At 32.9% G+C, this 20448-nt stretch overlaps 2 protein-coding genes across 2 annotated transcripts; both read left to right on the top strand.

The window, feature by feature from the left end:
- Window positions 1–2068: 2068 nt before the first annotated feature.
- Window positions 2069–2865, top strand: LOC149497143 (putative receptor-like protein kinase At5g38990). The gene has a single exon (XM_089720632.1). It carries the CDS (start codon window positions 2071–2073, stop codon window positions 2626–2628), a length of 558 nt encoding a protein of 185 aa, XP_089576758.1. The 5' UTR covers window positions 2069–2070; the 3' UTR covers window positions 2629–2865.
- An 8855-nt stretch (window positions 2866–11720) lies between these two features.
- On the top strand, window positions 11721–20145 carry LOC105644180 (putative receptor-like protein kinase At5g39000). Its single transcript, XM_012229454.4, has 3 exons — window positions 11721–13364; window positions 16211–16219; window positions 18616–20145. The coding sequence occupies exons 1-3, from the start codon at window positions 12024–12026 to the stop codon at window positions 19996–19998; spliced, it is 2733 nt and encodes a 910-aa protein (XP_012084844.2). The 5' UTR covers window positions 11721–12023; the 3' UTR covers window positions 19999–20145.
- Window positions 20146–20448: the final 303 nt, after the last annotated feature.

Genomic DNA, 20448 nt, shown 5'->3' with positions numbered 1-20448 from the left:
TTCTACAGGTTTTCAACAGTCCATGTTTGACAACTGCATGTTCACAAAGGGCAAAGGAGATTCTTTTCTTGCTATTTTGGTCTATGTTGATGATTGAATTATAACAGGACCATCCGAGGAGCTAATTCAAGACCTCAAAGACTATCTTCATCATAAATTTACTATAAAAGACCTAGGATATGCCAAATATTTTCTAGGTATTGAAATTGCCAGATCAAATGAAGGAATTCTTCTCACTTAACACAAGTTCATCATAGATATCATCAAAGATTCTGGATTGCATAATGCAAAAATAAGCTCCAGTCCTTTCATTCAGGGACTAAAGCTCAGTTCAGCCATGGGATCTCCTCTCTAAACTCAAGATGTTTTCAGGAGACTTGTTGGCCGACTTCTGTATTTGTCACTTACCAGACCTGACATTAGCTTTACTGTCCAGTAGCTAAGTCAGTTCATGCAAACACATGATCAACAACACCTTAAGGCTGCATTGACAGTGGTCAAGTATTTGAAGGGCACCAGTTATAGAGGACTCTTCCTCCCATCACAGAATGACATGAAGCTAAGAGCTTTTTCTGATGCAGACTGGGCATCATGTGCTGATACAAGAAAATCTACCACAGGATGCTGTATTTTCCTAGGCACTGCTTTGGTCTCATGGAAATAAAGAAAAAGAACACAGTCAGCAGGTCCTCTGCAGAATCTGAGTACAGGTCCATGGCTACAACAGTTTGTGAGATAAAATGGCTGCATTCCCTTCTCTCTGATTTCCACATTGAAATTCCAAAACCAATACCACTTCATTATGACAACAAAGCAGCAATTCACATAGCTGCAAACCCAGTTTTTCATGAAATAACCAAACACATTGACATTGATTGTCATGTTGTCAGATCCTAGCTTCTCTTAGGCTTCATTAGCACACCTTACCTACCTTCAACTTTGCAACTTGCAGATGTGTTCACTAAACCCCTGTCCACAACCACATTTCAGTCATTTTCTTCCAACCTTGGGTTGGTTGACTTCTCCCCAACACCAGCTTGAGGAGGGGGTATAGGAGATATTATTTAAGTCACAGTATGCACATATTAAATATCACAGCACCATTGTCTAATAATCATCACAGCCCAGTATACTTAGCCAAACCCATAGTTAGTTACTTGTACACCAGATCATATATACTCTCTTGTAAATAGATATTTTGATAACAGTGAGAATTACAGTTTCCAGATGCAGCAGAGAATAAAAAATCTCTCTGCTACTTTCATTCCTTCTTTCCTTTATTCATTTTCGTACTGATATTGTCCATTGTTTTCTTAAGCTTGCTTAATCCTGTTCACCACTCACTTAACTACCCTTATTAGATTTACAGTTTCTGCTCTTACCCAGACAAGCAAGCCAAGAAATTCCATGAAAATGAATGCAGAGATACTTGCCCTTACTAGAGCTGCACTAGGTACAATCATTTTATTATTTCTTATCTGCTTCACAGTTATCTTTTATTGTAAAGGAAAAGACACAGTGAAGAGAACATGAATCCCATGCCGGAAGGAATTTGCAGCCGTTTTACAACTGAAGAGATAAGAAACGCCACCAACAACTTTGACAGAGATCTTCTAATCGGAGATGGAGGATTTGGTACAGCATTCGAAGGTTACTTGTATTGGATATCGGTGTAGTGATAAACTCCAAGATTGATTAATAATTTCTAACATAAAAAATAATAATGGAAAGACAACCAAAATAATACTAACACAGAACACCAAAATAAAATTATATTAATAAGAAGCAAACTTTCACAAAACTTAGGGAAAGAATTTCTTACTTGTTTGTTGGACACATGCAACACAAAAGAACTAGCTTTTTTATACTAGTGAAAAAGTGGTGAAGGTCTGAAAAATCTTAGACCAATAATTATTTTTTATTTTAGTATCTAGATCTTTCTCTAATAATATCTAGATTTTTTTCTTTCTAATTAATTCTACGCACAAATGATGTAGATTTTTATTGTCAAAGATTCTAGGCACCAATTATTAAATCTTGGCAAATTAATTATCTAGAAAATTGTAGTTTATGTCAAAGAAGACGGTGATAAAAAACACACCAGTAGCTTTTAAAGCTCTTAAACCTAATTCAAGTCAAGGATCTAAAGAGTTCTGGACAAAGATTGAGATGCTTTTGAAGCTCCGTCATCCTCATCTTTTGTCTCTGATCGGTTACTGCAATGATCAACGGCTCATGGTCCTCGTTTACGAGTACGTGGCCCACGGAAACCTCCGTGATCATCTTGATCGTGGTCATAATTCTCCACTCCCATGGAAACAAAGGCTAGAGATTTGCATTGGAGCTGCTCGTGGAATAAAATATCTTCATGCAGGTGCGGAGCATAGTATCATAATCCATCGTGATATCAAAAGCACTAACATTTCACTTGATGAAAAGTGGGTCCCAAAAGTTTCTGATTTTGGACTGTCGAGATTGGGCCCTACAAGCTTATCTATGAGCCACGTAACCACCGATGTAAAGGGTGCATTTGGGTATTTAGATCCTTACTATTTCACTAACAACTTGAGTGTAAAATCTGATGTGTTTAGCTTTGGAGTATTACTATTTGGAGTAATAATGGAGTAGCAGTACCAGGATGTACCCGTCGTCAGAGTCCATCTTATAGATGCAAATGCCCTATCTACAGACCTAGATGCTAATTAAGCAACGAAAGAACAGTATATATTACAGTATACAAAGCAAACCGGTTCCATGTATTATTCTAATTAATATTTATGTTGGCTTTGCAATGGTGTATTGTAAGTGTTTTTCCCTCATGTATTACTGTATTTGCTCCCAGTAAAGGATGATTGTTTGACAGAATTCAACTTGTTTATGCACTATCTTGATTTTTTTAAAGATTTTAAAGGAACCCTTAGAAAAAACTTGAAGAAAAATCAAGAGAGAATTGTCGGAGCTTGAAACTCAATTTGCAGTATTACACCGGACAAGACACACATTTGACCCATACTATTAGCGTCAGAGAAAGAACGATTTGATGTCTGTTTGCCATAATTTGATTGTTATGGTTTTGATAAATACTAGTATTAGTGTGTGTTTCTCTCCTACGAAAAGTACTATATGTCAAAGGCTAAGTCATGCGTTCACATCAATTGATTGCCATTTGTCTGGCAGTTCAGGAGGAGATTAGAGTTTTAACCTGCAGATGTAAACTCATATAGATCCCATAGAAGTATTTTGGAAGACAACTTTTATGTCTTTCCACATATGTGACTGTAAATAAATTAAAAGGGCCAAGCATAGATCTCCATTCGTTTTCTTATTTTTATGCATCTTTTTATCTTCTTTGCTGCTTATTCCTAAGACAGAAGACACCTTTGAATAATAATTAGCATTCAAATTAAGTTAAATGAATTTGAATTGGTATTATTATTAAACTAGTCGTTATTTCGCATTTTGCACTCGGATGTTATATATTTAAATAAATATTATATATAAATGTTATATATAAATAAATATTATATATTTAAATAAATATTATTATCAATTACGTTATTATTTTTAAAAAGTTTTTATTTTTAATATAAATATCAGAAAAGCTTGAATACAGATTTTTTTTTCTTTTTTTTTTTTTTTTGTTATCAGTTTGGTTTTCGAGAATATACGAAAAATGAATTAGGGTATGAAAAAATTGAACTGTATGTTCTACATATAGAGAGGTCGATATAGGCATAATTTTTTAAAAAAAATTTAATAAATTCAAAAGTTATATTTTTAGCTGGATCAAGTTGGATGATTGGATAAATTTTGGTTTCAAAAATTATCAAATATCATTGTTATATATTAAATATTAAATTAAAAAATAATTACGTTGACAAATCAAAAAACATAAAAAAAATAAGGGAAAAAAAAGTAAAAAACACAAAATTTTCTAAAAAAGAAAAATAGGATAAAGAATGAAGAGAGCACCTTTGAAATAGGCTCTGCATGCTGATATTTATACTTTTAAAAATAATTATTAGTTTATTGTCATATTAAAATTCAGAGATTTTTAATTTAAAAATTGAACTTTTATAGTAGTTTTAGATAATAACATTTATCATTTTATTAAGTCAACCTTGTTTAAATGAAAAGCATATTACAGATTTACATTACATATAAATATATAGATTTGCTGATTAAAGGAAGAAGGATTTTCCACTTTCGGAATAAGAATAATCTGAGCACTGCCAAAGGCTTTCGGAATGGGCAAACCCAAGTAAAACTCCTTCACTGCACTACACACATCTCACTGTATTATCTCCCAACACTCTCTGTAGAATCTGCCATCAAAACCATCAGGTCCAGGAGCACTATTTGGATCAAGCTGCCAAATAGCCTGTTTAATCTCATCCTCAGTTGGAGATCTTTCAAGGTTTTTGTTATTTTCCTCAGTAACCAAAGATGGTAAGTAATCCAGAAGAGGTTGATAAATCTGCTGAGTATCACTCCACTTGAAGAGAGAAGAAAAAAAAGTGACACCTTCCGCACCCAAATTAGCTTGATTAGAAATCCATGTCCCTTCCTCGGTCTTAATAGTGGAAATACGATGAATTCTCCTAGTCATCTTCACATAATTATAGAAAAATTTTGTATTTGAATCACCATCAGCTAGCCATTTAATATGAGCCTTTTGCTTCCAGAAGGTCTCTTCACTCTTTACAGAAAGCCTATTCGCTCAAAATCTGGTGGACTTATATGCAGAGGAATTCTTTGTGGGCTAGCTATATGTTCCAAAAATATCATCGGCAAGGAGATATGCGCTATCAACTTATCGACTCTTGCACTTGGAAACGGATTTGTCAAGTTCACTCTCTTGCTTGGTCACTTGTTGATTTTGCAGATACTAATGTGGTGTGGCGAGGAGAAAGGACAGGCAAATTTACTTTTGCTTCAGCCTACAATTGTGTTAGAGAGAGTAAAGTTTCTTGCCTTTCAAGCAACGCTATTTGGGACTCATCTTTCCCGCTTAAGCTTTCCATTTTTACATGGAAACTCCTCAGGGGAGCTTTACCTTTGTCGCGACGTCTTCAATTATTTGGGATTTATGGTCCATCCCGGTGCCCATTTTGCTTCAAGTCGGAGACAACTGCTGACCACCTTTTTTATTTCTGCCCCATCATTGCTAAACTTTGGAATTACTTCGGCTCTTTTTTCCTAGATACTCTTGAGTCACAAAATTCTCTGCGGTAAGCGTTGATCTTTTGGTGGCTTTGTGACAGACCTGATTCGAGTTTGGGTAAGCTTAGGCGCTTGGTACCACAGGTAATAGTATGGTCTGTGTGGAAAATGTATTGTAAGTGTAATTGGGGTAATAAAGCTTGCTTTCCAGACCTCTTTTTACAAGATATCAGTAGGTTGCTATTAAACTGGAGCATTGCCAATTCTGGTAAGAGATTTGCAGCAACTTGGCCAGCAAAAGATGATTGCCACTTCATTTCGGCTTCTTTTGGCAAATAAAAATTAAAGCCAATGATTATTACTTGGATTCGACCTAGGCAAGATTGCTATAAACTGAATATTGATGCGTCTTTCAACAAATTTTCAGCAGCGGGGGGTGCTATCCTCCGAAATAGCCATGGTAATTTGTTGCTGCCGCTTGTTTTCCGATTGATGCCGGAATAGCTTATGATGCAGAGCTTGAGGTTTTGATTTGGAGGCTTTCTTGGAGTATTGATAAAGGTTTTTATCCCCTCCAGGTGGAAATGGATTGTATGGAACTAGTTGCTCATATTAATTGGGCACAGTGGATTAGAGCAGGCCCTTCGGTTTTGCTGCGTGTTGCTGATTTGTTACATCTTCACTCATCTTCCATTCATCACATATATCGTGAAGGAAATCAAGCTGCACATTTTTTGGCCACTCATCACAGACTTCATCATACTTCTCTTTCTTTTACCTGTTTTATTTCTTTGCCTCATTTGCTTAAAGGAATTGTATTATTGGAGGCTATAGGGACTACATATTTGAGATATAAATAAAATAAAAATATCTTTTGCTAAAATATATATATATATATATATATATATATATATATATATATATATATATATATATATATATATATATATATATATATAGATTTGCATTAGGAGAAATTTCTATGAACAAAATTAAATGGTTTGATACTTTTGTTGTCAAATCGTATATTATCAGGATATTACAATAAATAAGAGCTTCATCCAAAATATTACTCACATCATTAATATAAACCAAATTCAAATATAATCTTTAAGATATTAAATATTAAGAAAGAAAATATCCATAGAAAATATTAAGAGAAATTATTTTTTCTCATTTGGAAAGGATGGAAAAAAAAAAAAGAAAAGAAAAATATGTACTATTTTTCTAATGAACCGAGAAAATTAAAATTTCTTTAAATTAGAGAACAAAATAATGAATGAATTAAGAAACTATATTGTTTAATGTGAAATTTATTTATTTTTTCTTTGATTATTTGCTTTCTTTCATTTCTAAATAAAAGAAACTTAATTAACTCTATAAAATTGCCAATGATTAATATTGACAATTCATAGCTCTAAACATTTTTTCTTGAGGTTGTGCATTTCGGTTCTGACCCAATTCTCAACAAGACTGAAAATTAAAATTGTTGTTCAGTTCTTCTCAAATTTGAAATTGAAATCAAAACCGAAACTAAATGATTTAGGAACCAAAATTAGAAAACAAACCATAATTTGGTTCAATTATAGTTTAATCCTTATGTTCTTTGATTTTGATTTATCGATTCTAATTTCAATTTCATTTTTCATATTAAAAATCAATATACTATCTCTGTATTGATACCATTAAATTAAAATAATTCAAATATTAAACAAAGATTACAATATATATATATATGTGTGTGTGTGTGATAATGCAAATTATAAGATAATTGTAATAATATTGGATAGAATAACCTCCAATAATTTTTTTCGAAGGGATAAAGTATTTTTAATGTAACTTTATTAAAGTTGCCAAACGAAATATATTTCACATGAATCACGCTCATGGGGAACAAACCTTATCTTCCCTCAGCCAATCTCGATTTTTCTTTTCCAATTAGGATTTTGTTTCACAAGTTTTCACAAATAAAAATTTTAATTCAGATAATATTTCTCTTTATATGTGTAGTTTTTTTATTAATTAAATAGAAAATATACGATACAAAACTGTTACAAATAGGCTGAATACATAATTTAATTCTCGAATTTTGACAAAAAATTTTTTAGTACTCTAAATTTAAAAATTAACTTTATGACAAGTGTAACTATATAATCTATAAAAGTATTATATGGCCTCTTGAATCTTAAAAATGACTTTGTATTTTCTTGAATTTCACATTTAATCGTATAACTACTTGAATTCTAATTTTTTTATACTCGTGGATCTCTGAAGTTGATTTACATTTTAACCTGCAAGGTTTGGGATTGTCCCTATGTATATATATATTATATATTCACCAAAGTTCACCAAAGTATAAAAATCAACTACAAAGCAGGGTAACCGTTGAAAAAACATGATGAAAAATTAGTATATTTTTGCAAAATAGAATGACAAAATAGTAATTTCAAAATTTTCAAAATTTTTTATTTAGAGGCAACGAATTTCTGACAACTTTACAAAAGAAATGTTGGAACATCAGTGACAGTGGCAGATCGATTCCATGGCTTTTCTTTTTCATTTGCCTTCTTTTAGTTCCAAAGAATGAGCACTACCACTTCTTTTGCAATTGTATAACAATTTTATAACCTTAATCTTTGATTAAATTTCTAAACGTATAACAATTTATGGTAAATGATATATATGTTTTTTTAATTTATAAATCACAAATGTTGCAAAAAGTGAAAAAAATATTTTATTTGACGAAAAACCAAACAAGGCCCAACGCAGTCAAAAAGAAAGGGACGCACTAATAGCATCAATCATTGAGTGAAGAGGCAAAAATGCACCTCCCAATATTAAAAAAATTGACGCACTCACTACTACTTTCAAAAAAAAAAAAAAAAAAAAAAAAAAAAAGTGTAAGTGTGGAATTTGCTTTTGCTTTTGCTTTTTAGTTAATTAATGGATAGCAAATAGAAAGAGCACCATGTGGATTGTGGACTGTGCTTTTACTCATTTAAAGACAAAAAAAAAAAAAAAAAGGAAAACTGAGCCTTCAATTTGGATTTTCGAATAAAGCATGAATTTTGTGGACCTCTTCTCACCATCTTTACAAAAAGCTTTTAAATAATTAATTTATGTTAACAATAAGAGGTAAAGAATTTAAGATTATAGCATTAATTAGGAATTTCAACGCCCAAATTCTATCTTCTAATCATTATATTTAAGGAACCCTATATCCTAAATAAATAGCTAAAAATTGTTAGTATATCAAAAATAATATTTATTAGATCAATTTTTTAATTGAATTTGAATAAATTCAAGTATAAAATGTGCATTAAAATTCTTAATTGACAGGATCAATTTTATATAAATTGTTTGATAAATTTAATTTTGATTTAATAAACATATTTTAATGTGATGAGAATTATAACAATTATTTCACATTTTCTAAAATATAATTGCATTTTCCCTTTTTCTTTTTTTGAAGAAAAGAACTTGTAGAACAATTATTTCACTTCTAGGTTTTAGTGCATCGGGTCATATTTGTAAGTCCACTCCTCCATGAGTCTATATATACACATACTGAGTGTAAGGTGACAAGAAATGAGCGGAGAGAGGATAAGAGTTGGAAAAGAAATGGGTGTTAATAATAATAATAATACTCTTCTTGTATTATTGTTGGTGCTGTTAATATTTTCCAGCACCAATAATAGTTGCAGAGCTGCATTTCTTGATTACAAGATAAGCAGTAGAAACACCTCTTTCAGTTGCGACGATGGAAACCTCGACGACTGCCTCATCGCCGACGATTTGGAGGTGGAGTTTTTGCTGGATTCTGACATAAGCCGGATGCTTCAAGAGGGTGGGAATTCATTTGCTGGATATACATACACTCCAACTTCGGTACCTGTATGTAAAAAAGGTCGTTCATATAGGAATTGCAATTGCCCTCCTTACAAACCACATAAAAGAGATGACGAATGCTATAAATAGATGACGAATGCTACCGTTAGATCATCTGCTTTATTTCTGCCGTTCAATCATCGCTGTTCTGTCTCTTTTTCTCCTCTTTTTTTTTTTTTTTTCCAATCCCATTGTTGTCATGTTATTGTCTGATCAAGAATGCGTTTCTTCTTACTTCAGTGGGCAACGTATGTCAGTTTTCGGCAGAAGAATAAAGAACTTATGCTTTTGGTTGCTAATTTTGATGGCATTTGTGAATTATATGTATTTTGGTTGCTCATTAGTCCCACTATTATTAAAACGTTTTAATTTTTAAAGATTTGTGTAATTGATAATTAAATGTTTTTTTTTAAATATAATTAAATGTTAATTAATGCTACAATTTGAAAATGAAAGAATTACTAACTGTAAGAATTGTTTAAAAAATATAATTTTTTGAATTATTTCATATATACAAAGTTGTATACTTTTGGAAGTTTTTAGACAACTTTGTAAGATAAAAACATTTCTATAAGTTTATTGTCATAAAATAATTATAAGTCATTTTAAAATTTTTCAAAAAGAGAAAAATATTTTTTGAAAATTGAAATTATAACTTTATATAATGTTAATACATTGATTCATGGGTAGGTATCATCATCAATCATCAATAATCACCATGTACTAATCACGATCACCACTGCTATTACTATGAACACCACAATTTATCAGTTTTAAATTGAGATTAAATAAAAGAAAATAAATTATTTTCCTGAAACATATTTTCAAATCTGATGCTACAGGGAGGATCTTGAATCACATGCAGGCCTCTATCCAAAAGAAGAGCAGAGGAGGCCAATGCATCAGCAACACCAATATCCTCTCTATAGACATGTTTAACCACAACTTGCCAGTCTCTTCTCAACAAAGTCTAATATACTGAAATAATGTTCTTATGGCGCAGCAAAGAAGAAGATGGAAAATTAAGAACACAAGCTAATCCCTTTTTTAATGGCAGACAAATATACTAAATCACTAAAAAATCTAAAAAAAAAAAAAAAAAAAGATATGATGCCACTTCAACAATAAACTCACAGTATAATGTCAACATAAAATCGCCACATATATATAAGCAAGCTTCAACTTTTATATATTCATTTATATAAATAGTGAATTTACAAGTTTAAATAAAAAATCGCAGCAGCTCTCTCTTTTCTTTTCTCCTTCTTCTTTATTAAAATTATTTTCTTTTTCAATAAAATACAAGAATCAAAAGTGACAGCTCCTCCCTCTTTTCTCTTTTTCTTTTGTAAATTTAAATTTTTATTAAATAAATTATCAATCTATATTATTTATATTTTTGTTATTTTCTTATGGTTTATGTTCATCTTGTGCCGAGTTATTTGTGATCTTCACCATATGTAAATCTTTTTTTTTCCTTTTTTGCAGCAACCTACAAATTTCAAATTTACTTATTAGATCTAAAAATTTTCAAATTTACTTTTTAGTTTTTCATTTTCATTAGATTTCTTATTAGATGAACAAACTTTATTATACTATTACTTTAGTTATAACAGTATTGCTTAATATCTAATCTCCGGAAAAGGACCCTATTCTTCATGTATTATTATGTTAGTTTGAAATTATTATGATATCCTAACGTAATCTCTCAGTTCTCTTATTTTAGAGAAAATTTCCATTTTCGATATTTATTTTATATAGAGAATTTTATCATAAATGAAAATTTTGGAAAGGATACCAAAAAAAAAAGTCTAAAATGCCCTTCAATAACCCTTATTACTGCCTTTATTTGGGTTCAATTAACAAGATAGTGGCAAACAAAATGTGGGTTGGGCAATTAATGAACTTATGTTTCCAAAGCATGAGTAATTGCTACATTTATGAGCTGTTTAGTAGAAATGTGCTCAATTTTACAAATTTGAGCCCGAATAAGAGTATTGGATCAGCGAGGTATCCTAATATGACCACATATTTTAATTGTTGTGCGTTAATAATAAAAAAGTCTTTATGGCAAAAGAAGTTTGCTCAACTTTACACATGTGACATGAATATGACTATTTTTTCTTAGAAAGTTTTCATAAATTGTCACGGATTTATATTGTTGTATCCTATCGCCAAAAATTGCCTTTAAATTGACATTGCACCTTACTAATATGCGCACAAATTTTTGTCTTAGCGAACAAACTCAATGTCCTTCTTTCATAGTATCAAGAAGATGAGTTCGTCATTTCTGCTTACTAGTGCCCTATTTTTGAAAACAATGTAAATTTACTGAATTTGAAGTTGAGAAGACTCTTGTAATTCTAAAAGATTTTGACTAACAAATGCAACCTTAGAAATACTCTAGTAATGAGTTGTTTTTCTGATTATTAATCATACATTTAAAGCTAATTAGAGGTATTATTGACAAAAAATAGATAAAAATTTATGTTGAACTATTTCTTTAATACTAAAGTTTGTTCTATTTTCTTTAAAGTAAGAGAACGGATGTAGTATTATATTAAAAAAAATGTAGGTAGTCAATTCCACGGAGATATCGATTTGCTTTTTGTTTAAAAATAATTAGTAGTTAAAAAAAAAAAGAAAAGAAAAGAGAAGGCCACTTTTTGAACAAAGTTTCAGGTTTACACTATAATAGTCAATAAGTGAATTTGCTTTCACATGTTACAATATCAACAATGAATAGAGGTCTGCCGAAGTCTACTTTTGAACTTAAATTGGTTTTGCGATCACACTAATTGGAAATTGACTGGAATACCTGGGTATGGGGCCAATCTACTAGCTTTTAATAGATACCTTTGCAGTTTGAAGATGATGAATTGAACAATATTATTATCAGTAGTTCAAATTCACGAGTTCATCAATCTAATCCAATCTTCAGGACTAGCTATTTGCTGTTAGATTGTTCGCGCATGTCCATGGATATCCATTCATTTCCCAAACCTATCTCCTCCTTTCTCTTCATTCTTTTACTGCAACACATCAAAATCGCCATTTCTAAACCTCCTTACGTTCCAACTGACATAATCCTTTCCAATTGTGGCTCTTCAGGCCAAACAACCACAGGTGATGGCCGCAAATGGACTGGTGATTTAAACTCCAAATTTGGCCCTGTAGACCATTCCAATTCCACCAAATCAGTATCCGCCATCGCTCTTAGGCAAGGCAGCTCTGTCGCGTCTGTTCCTTATATGACAGCTCGCATCTCTCAATCCCAATTCACTTATACATTCCCTGTTACTGCTGGTCAAAAATTTATCCGCCTCTTCTTCTACCCATCTAATTATCAAGGCGGATTTAACAAGTCTAAGGACTTCTTTGACGTCAAAACAGGACCTTTCACTTTACTCAAGAACTTCAGTGCCTCTCTTTATTCTTCTAACGGGCAAGAGACTTTCTTTAAAGAATTCTGCTTACACGTCGGAGAGAATCAACAACTGAATTTAACTTTTTCTCCATCTTTCAATTCCTATGCTTTTATTAATGGAATTGAGATTTTATCCATGCCTGCTAATCTTTACCATACGCCACCAGAGATTAAAGGTCTTCAATTCATCGGCGAAAGAGAAAAGTTTTATGTGGGTAATGACACTGCATTAGAAAATATTTATAGATTAAATGTTGGAGCAAGCACCGTTCCGTCTACGAGTGATACTGGCATGTATAGATTATGGGATGTTGATACCATTTTCTCAAATGACAGAGGCCTTGTCGATGATGGTTTGGGTCTTTCTCTTAATTATTCAAGAATTCCAGCTTATATAGCACCCGTTGATGTTTACTTGACAGATCGGGGAATGAGAATCGGTGATACTAATTTGACTTGGATTTTACCAGTTGATCGAGGATTCAAGTACCTTGTAAGGCTTCATTTTTGTGAATTTAATGAAGATGTTGAAATTAACATGAGACGATTCAATGTCTATGTCGACAATCAGACGGCGAATCTGGGTTTTGATGTTATTGAATCAAGCGGTGGTGTGTTGACTCCTATATATAATGACTATATATTCGCAACTGGGAAGGAGAAAGGAGAGGTTGCAGATGATTATATCCTTTTAATAACTTTAAGGCCGAATTCTTCTAGTATGTCCGCTGATTCTTTCTTGAATGGGCTTGAAGTTTTCAAGTTGAATGATTCTAACGGTAATCTTGCCGGACCTAATCCTGTTGTGTCTGTCTCTCCAACAACTAACATAGCGCCGGCCAGCCAGCCACCATCAACAACAACCAGCAAGTCCAATACTAAAAAGGTACTGTTCCTTGCATTTGGTGGTGGTTTGATAATAATTTCTTTGTTGGGTTGTTTAGTTGCTTGGCAACTGAGGAAGAGAAAGCATCATCATGGAGCTTATTATAAATCATTAAGCTATTGTTTGCGGTTGAAATCTTACAAAGGTAAATCATCAAGGACAACAGCTTCTTCCTCACTACCGCAAGAACTATGCCGCCATTTTTCACTAGAAGAGATTAAAGAAGCAACAAATGATTTTGATGGGAGTTTGATAATTGGTTCAGGTGGATTTGGAAATGTTTATAGAGCTAATTTTGATAATGGAGCTACGACTCTTGCAGTCAAGCGCTTGAATCGAGAGTCTCGACAGGGTGCTCGCGAATTCAAGACAGAGATAGAAATGCTCTCCCAACTCCGCCATGTCAATCTTGTATCTTTAATAGGATATTGTATCGATGGAGGTGAAATGATACTAGTTTATGATTATATGATCAATGGTACTCTTCGAGACCATCTCTATGAAAATAACAAGAAACCACTTGAATGGAAGCAAAGGCTTGAGATATGCATTGGAGCTGCGCGGGGTTTTCATTACCTTCATGCTGGTGCTTCACACACTATAATTCATCGAGATATAAAGACTACTAACATTTTGTTAGATGAAAATTGGGTTGCTAAAGTCTCAGATTTTGGATTGTCAAAAATTGGTGTAAACAATTCTGCAATTAGTACTGTAGTAAAGGGTACATGGGGATATTTGGATCCTGAATATGCTCGACGCCATCAATTAACAGAAAAATCTGATGTGTACTCATTTGGTGTTGTATTATTTGAAGTACTATGTGCTCGGAAAGTAGTCAACCGCAATTTGGATGAAGATGAGGTGAATTTAGTCAATTGGGCGCGAAAATGCATCCAAAATGGGAATATTCATCAAATAATTGATCCTGAATTAGTAGGAAAAATATATCCAGAGTGTTTTAATAAATTTGTAGAAATTGCAGAGAGCTGTGTGCGTGATCAGAGTATTGATAGACCTTCTATGCATGATGTAATGGAGAGGCTTCAGTTCGCAATGGAGTTGCAGCAAGCTGCAGATTCTGAGAAAGAAAAAGTGAATCCTGGAGGTGAATGTTTATATCCTAAAGTATCATTTCATCCTTCTCGATATGCAAATATATTTGGTGGGTCTGAGTTGGATTCAAGTAATGCAAGTGGGTTAATGGATCTTGATACTGATACAGATACTACTACTGGACAGACTTTTCCCAGTATGTTGTCTGCTAGCTTAACGTCTAGCCATGGCTTCTCCGATACCATCAACTCTTCAAGGAACTAGAAATATTGGTTTCCTGTCTTGTGATTTTTGTAATTGGAAAGTGTGTCTGTGTTGTTTGCTTAATGGTTCTGTCTTAATTTGTCTAGAATGATTAATGCGTATTTGAAATAGTAGGAATTGTTAAGAAAATAATCATAATGCCAAAGTCGGGTAGTATAGGCTTCTTACCGAGCGTCGCGTTCCTTATTGTAAAGTAGCAATCATTACTCATATGAATCTAAAAAAAAAAATATCGCGCTTTTACGAAGAGTGGAGGAGATCATTGGATATTTTTTCTAAGAAAAAAACAGAAGGAGATAATTGGTGTAGCAATGCAAATAAAGCAGCCTCATGTGGATCATGCATAAGATAAAAGAAAAGAAAAGGCATATTAAGCACAGAAAACACTTAAATTATAAATCAAAGTTGTAATGCTATGTGTGGACACCTGAAAATGATGGTGCTGGTCTCTTTCTGAAACTGTAAAGAATGACTTGGAATAATTATTTAAGGTCAAGCTTATTAATTGTTTAAATAAATGAATTAGATGGTTGTAATCAGGAAAGTAAATTAAATCTTACAAAAAAAAAAAAAAAAGGTAAATTAAGGGTGATATGATGGGCCAGGCTTTGCAGCCCAAAGGCATGAGCCTGGGCTCCACCTTGAACAAAAACATAAGGGTTAAGTAAGGATTGCTCAACCTTGAAAAATTATATATTTTCATTTAGAAAAAAAAAAAAAAGAAAGATAATTTAGTATTTTTTTTCAGTTGTTAAAATTAATTATTCTCTAATTCATATTTAATTTGGTGAGAATTTCCATCAAACAAGGACTCCAACGCCCTGACGTCTTATTAGTTTCTCCATTTTCCAATTCCACCACTCACTTAACCATTCTTATTAAATTTAAATTTTCTGCTCTTAACCAGACAAGCAAGCCAAGAAATTCCATGAAAATGAATGCAGAGATACTTACCCTTACTGGAGCTGCACTAGGTACAATCGTTTTATTATTTCTTATCTGCTTCACAGTTTTCTTTTATTGCAAAAGGAAAAGAAGCAGTGAAGAGCACATGAATCCCATGCCGGAAGCCATTTGCCGCCGTTTTACAGCTAAAGAGATAAGAAATGCCACCAACAACTTCGACAGAGATCTCCTAATCGGAGAGGGAGGATTTGGTAGAATATTCAAAGGTTACTTGGACAGTGAAAAAACCACACCAGTAGCTATTAAAGCTCTTAAACCATACTCAAGCCTAGTATCTGAACAGTTCTGGGCAGAGATTGAGATGCTTTCGAAGCTCTGTCATCCTCATCTCGTATCTCTGATAGGTTACTGCAATGATCAACGGCTCATGGTCCTCGTTTACGAGTACATGGCCCACGGAACTCTCCGTGATCATCTTTATCATAGTCATAATCCTCCACTCCCATGGAAACAAAGGCTAGAGATTTGCATTGCAGTAGCACGCGTACTTCATTATCTTCATGCTGGCGATTCACATACCATAATACATCGAGATATAAAGACTTCTAACATTTTGTTAGATGAAAATTGTGTTGCCAAAGTTTCAGATTTTGGATTGTCAAAATCCGTGGTAAATATTTATGCAGTTAGCACTGATGCAGCAGGTACATTTGGGTATTTGGATCCAGAATATTATTTTAGCCGCCAATTAACAGAAAAATCTGATGTTTACTCATTTGGTGTTGTGTTGTTTGAAGTATTATGTGCTCGACCAGTAACCAACATGCAGTTGAATAAAGAAGAGGTAAGTTTAATCGATTGGGCGCGAAACTGCATCCAAAATGGAACCATTCATCAAATAATTGATCCTAAATTAAGAGGAAAAATATTTCCAGAGTGTCTTAATAAATATGTGGAGATTGCAGCGAATTGTGTGCGTCGTACAGGTATTCAAAGACTTTGTATGGATGATGTAATAGAAAATCTTGAGTTTGCATTGGAGTTGCAACAAACTGCAGATTCTGAGAAGGAAAAAATGAATCCTGGAGGTGAACATTCATATCCCCAAGTACTAATTCATCCTTCTCTACGTGCAAATATATATGGTTGGTCTGAGTTTGAAACTGATAATTTTCCCAGTATTTCGTCTGATAGCTTCTCTGATACCATCAGCTCTTAATGCATTTCCGTTTTAGTTTCTGTAGAATGGTTAATGAGTATTTGAAATTGTTAAGAAAATAATCAGAATCATAAATAATGTGTGATTTTGTGCTGTAAAATGCCAGATTTTTTTAAGTAATTTTGCTGAACATACCCTTATTAGTTTGTCCTATGCATGGATCATTCTATTGATTTTAATATCAAATGGCAGTGAAATATTGAAGGAAAATATTATTCCGTCAATATATTTTCTCCTGTTTCTAAATAAGGGGAAACTTCCATCCGGTTTTTGAAACTGAGTTTAAAATTTTAATATTTCACATGTATAATTAAAAACCACTTTGGGATATTGTAATCTTAACACCTACATTTTGAATTTGGCCTCCACAAGAAAAAAAAATGAAAATTCTCATGCATGGAAGTCACCATTGTGGTTACAATGCCATAACACTGGAGTTTTTTTTTTTATTTTGTAAAAACATATTAATGAATATAACTGCAGAGATTGTCTATACAATTAATGTGGCAAGATTTAAATGAATACATTTTATTAACGTTATGCAATAATAATTAATTATAAGGGCAGGAGAATATTAGTAGAGACATAAAAAAATAAGACAAAAGAGTCGTATTTTTTCTCTTTTTTAATATTGGAAGGGGATTCGAACATGAATCTATTATATCCACTTTCCACTAAGTTAAGTTATAAAAGTTTTTTAAACAATTATTTATTGTATTGGTATATAGATGAGTCAATATATAGATATAAACGAATAATATCTCCTATATATAACTTGAATTTATTTATCGCAATATCTTTGCTTGAATTTATATATATAAATATATATTATTTATATGTAAAAGAACAGAAAGCATGTAGAGCAATGTTAAATGAAAAGCAAAACACTTTCTTTGTCGGCAATAAATGTCAATAAAATTGAGTTTAATTAAATGAATAAAAAGATCGAACGACAGCCACATAAGAGATAAAAGCTAAGGGAAAAAAAAAGAAGTTCCAGGCTTATTTATCTGTGGAAATATGAACGATTCTGGTTTCTTTATCAAGTGATAATATAGAGAACAACATGACTAATAATTGTCGTGCTTTTACCAAAAGCGAAGGAGATAATTTGGAGTGGCAATGCAAATAAAGCTGCCTCGTGTCGACCATTCATAAGATAAAAGAAAGGAGAAGACTTTAATTATAAAACACAATTTTTCCTAAAGATGATGCTGCTGGTCTCTTCTAAAACTATAAAGAATGACTTGGAATAATTGTTAAAGTGAGCTTAATTGTTTGATTAAATAAATTAGATAGAAGTAATAGTACATACGTATTTTAAGATTTTGTTTTCTAAATTATTTTCTTTCCCTTCAATAATTGAAATTATAAATTTATTTATTAAATGAATAATCTCATTTACATTAATTTCTTACTAAACCATTCAGTTCAAGGGTGTGCGCCATAGTTCTCACACTAGTTCTTATTTCTTAGTGAGAGTCAAAAGCAACTTTTCCAGGAATCAAAGTCCCCTTTTTTCTTTTAATTTTATGTAAGAAGTATATCTTTAGCCCTGTCTTGTCCAATAATTTCCAAGCAATGTTGCTCTGTTACAGAACCAAATCAAACCAACCATGAACGCGTCTAGCTGCCATAGAAGACTTAGAAAAAAAGTGAAACAAGGATTCCTTTGCTCTCCAATGCCCTAATGTCTCATTAGTTTCCAATTCCACCACCACTCACTTAACTACCCTTACTAGATTTACAGTTTCTGCTCTTAACCAGACAAGCAAGCCCAGAAATTCCATGAAAATGAGTGCAGAGATACTTGCCCTTACTGGAGGTGCACTAGGTACAATTGTTTTATTATTTCTTATCTGCTTCACAGTTTTCTTTTATTGTAAAAGGAAAAGACACAGTGAAGAGAACATGAATCCCGTGCCGGAAGGAATTTGCCGCCGTTTTACAGCTGAAGAGATAAGAAACGCCACCAACAACTTCGACAGAGATCTTCTAATCGGAGATGGAGGATTTGGTAGAGTATTCAAAGGTTACTTGGACAGTGAAAAAACCACACCAGTAGCTATTAAAGCTCTTAAACCTAACTCAAGCCAAGGATCTAAAGAGTTCTGGACAGAGATTGAGATGCTTTCGAAGCTCCGTCATCCTCATCTTGTGTCTCTGATCGGTTACTGCAATGATCAACGGCTCATGGTCCTCGTTTACGAGTACATGGCCCACGGAACCCTCCGTGCTCATCTTTATCATACTCATAATCCTCCGCTCCCATGGAAACAAAGGCTAGAGATTTGCATTGCAGCTGCTCGTGGAATAAAATATCTTCATGCAGGTGCGGAGCATAGTGTCATAATCCATCGTGATATCAAAAGCACTAACATTTTACTTGATGAAAATTGGGTCCCAAAAGTTTCTGATTTTGGACTGTCGAGATTGGGCCCTACAAGCTTATCTATGAGCCACGTAACCACCGATGTAAAGGGTACATTTGGGTATTTAGATCCTTCTTACTATTTCACTAACCACTTGAGTGTAAAATCTGATGTGTTTAGCTTTGGAGTATTACTATTTGAAGTACTATGTGCTAGACCAGCAGTAGACATAAGGCTGGAAGAAGAGCAGCATAGTTTGGTTCTGTGGGCCAGACAACATGTTAAAGATGGAACGCTTGATCAAATTATTGACCCTAATCTAACGGGTGAAATAGCGCCAGCATGTTTGAAGGTCTATCAGACGATTGCAGTCAAGTGTTTGCGCGAGAATAGAAATGAAAGACCTACAATGGCCAAAGTGTTGCAAAAGCTTGAGTTGGCATTGAAGCTGCAGGAAAATGCCGATGCTGCTGCGGAGGAGGGAATCATGTTTGATGGGTGTGAAAGAGAGGAAATTTCGCTACGTGGAAGCGGTAATAACAGTGGTTATTCAGTAAAGTCATGCCCAGCATTTTGGCATAAAAAACCATTATCAGAAACGGAAGGTTTGAAGTTTCTAAGTGATAGGCCAAGAGGTTTTATTAAGAGACCACCTTCTTTACGTAGGCTTAAAGGTTTATTTTATGCAGTATTTGCATACAAGTCATTGCCACGTGAGAAAGAGCAGTCGTTGGATTCATCAAGCACGTGTGAGCATGATTTGGCTTCAGAGAGTACATGGATAGAGATCATGGCTCATCATCAAGATCAATCATGAGATATATATATATTAAATTTCTTTTTGTTAGTGGGAACTAAAGAGTAATGTGTTGAACTAATTAAAGATGTTTCGTGTTTCACGCAAATTAAAGAAGTTTAAAGTTTACAAGGTAAAGCAAAAAAGTTATTGCTTTTCCTTTTGATTTTTGGCCTGTCTGCTAGCTTTATTTAAAACAAATTATTATCAACTTTTCATGGGAAAAGACTTGGACTTGTCATTACGAGTATTCATCAATTTCAGTAAATTATTTAAAAAGATTAAATATCATAATTTTGAAAATTTAGTTGTTTGATTTAATTTGAAAATATAAAAAATAAAAAGTAAATTTTTTTCTAATTTTGTATTCAAAACCGTTCAAATAGAATATATAAAAATCAAATTCAGATGACCAATTACTTCTTTTCAATAATTTATATCTTACATATGTTAAATAATATAATTTCTCAT

This window comes from Jatropha curcas, chromosome 4, assembly GCF_041381405.1.
Source record: "Jatropha curcas cultivar XTBG-Jc1 chromosome 4, XTBG_Jcur_1.0, whole genome shotgun sequence".
Classification (NCBI taxonomy): Eukaryota; Viridiplantae; Streptophyta; class Magnoliopsida; order Malpighiales; family Euphorbiaceae; genus Jatropha; species Jatropha curcas.
The sequence above is the reverse complement of the archived record's forward strand: the minus strand, read 5'-3'. Positions and strand labels throughout refer to the sequence as shown.

Excerpts from the sequence above, each read along its gene's own strand:
- LOC105644180 (XM_012229454.4), top strand. The coding sequence starts at position 12,024 with ATGTCCATGGATATCCATTCATTTCCCAAACCTATCTCCTCCTTTCTC.
- LOC149497143 (XM_089720632.1), top strand. The coding sequence starts at position 2,071 with ATGTCAAAGAAGACGGTGATAAAAAACACACCAGTAGCTTTTAAAGCT.